Below are 4,957 nucleotides of genomic sequence, written 5' to 3'. Positions count from 1 at the left end.
AGGAACCAGACCGCTCCGCCAGCGATGCTCCAAATGCCAGGGCGGCGAGGCTAGCCTGCCTCCTGCACCGGTGCGCCTTGTCCAACCCCACAAATGTGAAAGGGCGCGCCCCCAAAGCAACGGGGCTGGCCTTGACCCTCAGAGGTCAAGGGAGGCTGGGCGTCCTGGTTCCTGGCACCCCAAGGAGGCGGCAGGGTCCCCCAGGCGGGAGAGGGCGCGAAGCCCCGGGAGATGGGCAACCCCTGACCCCCCCCAAGCCGCCCCGACCTGCGCCCCAGCTGGGTGAGCTGGTCCCCCCGCAGGGGCCGGTAGCAGCCGCGGCCCGGGCGGAAGTGGAGGCCGGCCCGCGCCGCGCCCGCCGGCAGCACGAGCAGCAGTAGCACCAGCTGCGCCGGCCCGGACAACGCCATGGCTCCCACGCCGGTGCGATCTGACCCCGACTCGAATCCCAACTCGGATCCTAACTCGGATCCCGCGCCGGTAGCTCCTCCGCCTGCCTCCGCCCCGGCCGCCCCGCCCGGCACTTAAGGTGGCTGCGCGCGGGCGGGACACTCCCCCGGGGCGGGGCGCGCGGCTGCCCCCGGTGACCCGGCCCCGCCCCGCCCGGCCGCACGGCCCGCCGCCCGGACTCGGGTCACGCATCAGGCTTCGGCTGACCCCAGACCCGACCCGGCCACCAGCCACGAGCCTCCCATCCGTCAGACCTCATTCACTCTCGGGCATCCCCAGCCTTGGATTCTTGGGACCCTTGGCCCCGGAGAGGTGCCCCTCTCCCCGCATCCCACGTGGGCCCAGGCCTCCGGGGATGGGCAGGGGGTCTCCCCGCAGGACTGTGCCCTGGTCTAGCTTTCTGAAGGCCACTTCCCGAAGGCCCAGGCCCTTTCTGGAGAGACACTTTCCCTACATAGTGAAGGAAGACAGGATCCTTCCAGAAAATGCACCTCGAGGAGAGTTTCACTTGGGCCTGAATCATTAATTCTACATTCCAACTTCCAAAGCTGCTGGATGAGGTTTCTGCTAACAAAGCGTTTCATCTTCAAACAGAGAAACAAAAGCAGAAGTGGGACCTTGGGGGCCTTGGTTTCGTAACTCAAGAATTTCCCCTCCCCCGCTCCTCCTGAGTGGCGGTCACCTGAGCTGACCACAGAATGGCCTCCCTGGTCCTGGGAGAAGAGGGTCCAGGCTTTTTGCTTTAGGGCCCACAGCCTTGGCTATAGGGTGCTCAGATGTGGGGACCCTGCTCTTCCCTGGACTACATGGGCATGCCCGCACACCCATGCCGACACCAAACCTGCAATCAGAAACCACGGTGCAATCAGAAACCATGGTGTCCCCCTGCCGACACCAAACCTGCAATCAGAAACCACGGTGGCTGCCCCGTGGACTTCCAGCCATTTCTGTGACGACCCTTGGAAGCCCTGGGGCACCCACGGAATCCCAGCAGGGCTTAGTCCCTGCTCCTGACACGCTATTGCTGAGGCAATGTATAGACACGGCCTCTACCTATTGAGGTCTATGTGTTGAGGTGTCTCTCTTTTTTTTTTTTTTTGCGGTACGCGGGCCCCTCACTGCTGCGGCCCCTCCCGCTGCGGAGCACAGGCTCCGGACACGCAGGCCCAGCGGCCACGGCTCATGGGCCCAGCAGCTCCGCGGCACGTGGGATCCTCCCGGACCGGGGCACGAACCCGCGCCCCCCGCATCGGCAGTCGGACTCCCAACCACTGCGCCACCAGGGAAGCCCGAGGTGTCTTTTATCTTCCTGGAAAGTGGGCTCCTTCGAACCCTCAGTGTGAGTCAGTTCCTGGTTAGGAGGTGGGATGGAGCTGCCCACCCTCCACCCCGATCCCGTGAGAAAACGTCCAGGTTTGAGCAGTGGGGATGGGGGCACAGAAACCACATCTGCAGAGGCTGATTTGCCCGAACAGGTGTCCTGGCCCTGGCTCCAAAGCCTTTCCCTTCCCTCGGGTGTAGCAGGTGTGGGAAGGGAGTTGCCAGCCAGGACTTCCCCTTCCTACCCCTCTTTCCTTCACGGCCAAGGTGAGTCAGCCAATCTGTCCTCCATCCACGTGAGGAAACAAGCCGGCATGGTTGTCCCCGTGACCCCCGTGACATCTGTCATCCAGGTGGGGTCTTCCTAAGAGGTGGGTGTTTGGTCTCCTGCAAAGAACAAGCTAAAACCTCCTAGTTGCTGAAGAACGAACAGAATGGTCCCAATATTGCAGGGTGACAAATATTTTGGGGACCCCCAAGTCCCCATAAGCGGTCAGGGCCCAAGAGGTGCAAAGTCCAACCACAAGTTTTATAACATGGGACACAGACGGTCCCTAGGCCCAGCCTCTGATGACTGCTGTGAGGTCTGGGGCTGCATCCCTAATGTTGGGTGAAAATGATGTGCCGGGTTACAAGCTCTTCGGTACCTGCCGTGTTGGGAGACCTGGATGTTCTGAAGGCGCCCTGGGATTCTCCAAGGAGGTCCACGCGCGTCAGTGTTATGACAGGCAGGGCCGGCGTCGTGGGCTTGTGACCCCTGCCGTCAACAGGGCCCGGAGCACTTGGTGTGATGCCGGGTTGCCCAAGGCGCCCTGTTTTCGTTTTGAGCCTTAGATCGCAGAGCTGGGCCTGCCAGATGACTCAGCCTCCGAGGCCAGGGCCTTCAGCAAGGGTCAGAGCAGGGCTTGGGGGTCAGGGAGCATTCAGCCCTGGAGACTGCAGGTTAAAGGGAGGGACGGTGACATTTTCAGGCTGGAAACGAATAGGACATCCAGCGTTGACAGGTGGTGATACAGCAGGGTTTTCCTGCCCTAGAAGCAACTCAGACTCAGAGAGTGACAGGAAGATCGGGCAGGAGGAGGGGGAGGGAGGCCAGACGTTTGAAACCATAACTTCCAAGGCAAGAAGAAGCAAATGAGCTCTCCTGTGACCCACTCTGCTTCTTCAGAACCTGTGACAGGTCCAACGCGGAGCCAAGCCCCTGGACCCTTTCTTCCCCTCTGAACCTGGCTGGGGTCGGCCGATGCACGTCCACCTGGCCCACGGCTCTGAGGGGTGAGCTAGCCGCGTCTCTTTAGGGCTCACTGAAACCGCACTGGGTCCCTTAGAGCTGTGTTCTGTTGAGGGAGGGGGCCACGGCCCTGACCGCCTCTGTTAGCCCAGGGCATTTGGCCCTAGGAGGTCTCTGAAGGCGCACAGGTGAAATTCAAAGGCCGCTGGGACGGAGGGAGAGGAGAACCTGCTGGACTGGCCGCCCGGCTCTCCCCGCAGCAGGTGCATGAGAGGCAGGTTGTGGGGTCCCTTCCTGGCGCCGCTCTGCATGCCTGTGAGGGCAATGTGCAGGTCATGACTGTCTCATCTGCCTGGAACAGGGGAGGCTCGGCAGGGCCCCAAGGTCGGCTCCCCTCAGGCCAGCCTCACCTGTGTGTCCCCGTGCGGAGCACATCTAACGCATACTTGAGACTCAGACCCTTCCCTGAAACCAGGACAAAGGCCTCTCCCTGGGAACCCGGCGGCACCCCTGCACTCCCGCCCCTGGGCTGTGTCTACAGGCAGATTCAAATGAGAGTCTAGAAGGCTCTCCCGTCTAGGAAACTCTTTTCTCATTTGATCCTCGGCACAACCCTGTGAGGTGGGAATCAGATGCTGTCACCTATTTTATAGGTGGGAAGACTGAGGCTCCAGAGAGGTTGAGAGACCGGTACTCAGCCCAAGGCTCACGGGTGGCGGGTTTGAGTCTAGTCCCTTTTTTCTTTTTTAACGCCCCGTAAAGTCTCCTGGCGAACATGTGATCCAAGGCCACGAGGCAAAAGCCTATTTGCTTCTAAAAATAAGGTTGACTTGTCCCCTCGTCCCAGTAAAGAAATCACACACTTTACAGGTAGGCCAGGGCCGGCCCAGTCTCCCGACGGGCAGCAGAAGAACAAAGGTGAGTTTTTGTTTACCGTGGAATTGCCTCGAAGTCCTCTCCTCTCCTTCCTTCGTGCCATGTTGCTTGCCCGCACCCGGTAGGCTGCAGACATTTCCTACGGTTCCGCATTCCTGAGTTGAGCCACATCCTGGATACCGCATCTGTCATTAAAGATGCTGGCGGTGACAGAAGGCGAGTCTGGCTCGCGGGGCACCGTGGTCCCCTCGCCAGCTGCAGGCTCATCTCCATCCACGCGGCCACTGGGTCAGACGCTCACACTGACCCTCTGCAGCGAATGTGGGTCAAGTTCGTGGTCCCCAAATGCCATCGCCACCACACCCTCGGCTGGCCGCACAGCCTCACTTGGGGGGGAGCTCGGCTCCTGGGGGTCCCATTCCCGAGTATGTCACACCTGTCAGTATCACCTCAGAACACGCCGGCCACCGCCCACCGGCCAGGTCACATCCAGCCCACCCAGGTGCTGGCCCAGGAGCCCTTGCAGAGCGGCCCGGGCCTTTCACCCGGTCCAGTCTGCTGGCGCTCTAAAGGACAGTCGGCAAACATGGCTGACCACCTGGGATGCGCCACGCCACCGACCCAGCCCTGGGGACACAGGAGTGTCAGTCCCCGCCTGCCCAGGGCGAATATTCTGACAAGGGGCCACGTGGAAACAGAGGCTCGAAGAACGTGCTCGCTACAGAGCAAATGGGGCCTGGTAGAGACAGGGCCTCGCGAATCTGCTCTGGGACGTTCTCTTAGCCATCCAGTGAGCTGGGATTGACTGATGAGGATGTAGCCATGGAAAGTGCTGGACCTTTCAAGCAGAAGGGAGAGTGCGTGCAAAGGCCTTGGAAGGCCAGCACCCGTGGTAGGTGCGACCAAGTGGCAGCAGAGGTGGTTGGAGAAGAGGGCGGCAGGGCGAGGTCCCCGGGCTGTAAACGCGCCTCTCAGCTGCCGGCGCGCTCTGGGATCTAAGACCATGCTGCCCGCTGCCCGAAGGCCGCTGTCCTCGAGGTGCAGGGCTCCTCGTCATGCACCGGTTCCCACCCAGCCCTC

The 4,957-nt window shown here is 61.5% G+C and overlaps 1 protein-coding gene across 1 annotated transcript in view; it reads right to left on the bottom strand.

Annotated features, from left to right (window-relative positions):
- CTSZ (cathepsin Z) overlaps positions 1-529 on the bottom strand; it is a 9,481-nt gene extending 8,952 nt beyond the window's left edge. The window contains exon 1 of the mRNA XM_024750395.1: positions 268-529. Within this exon, the coding sequence (XP_024606163.1) occupies positions 268-410 (143 nt within the window). The 5' untranslated portion in view covers positions 411-529. The remainder of the gene's footprint in view (positions 1-267) is intronic.
- Positions 530-4,957: the final 4,428 nt, after the last annotated feature.

The sequence above is a fragment of the Neophocaena asiaeorientalis genome, unplaced genomic scaffold (assembly GCF_003031525.2).
Source record: "Neophocaena asiaeorientalis asiaeorientalis breed wild unplaced genomic scaffold, Neophocaena_asiaeorientalis_V1.1 scaffold606, whole genome shotgun sequence".
NCBI lineage: Eukaryota > Metazoa > Chordata > Mammalia > Artiodactyla > Phocoenidae > Neophocaena > Neophocaena asiaeorientalis.
The sequence above is the reverse complement of the archived record's forward strand: the minus strand, read 5'-3'. Positions and strand labels throughout refer to the sequence as shown.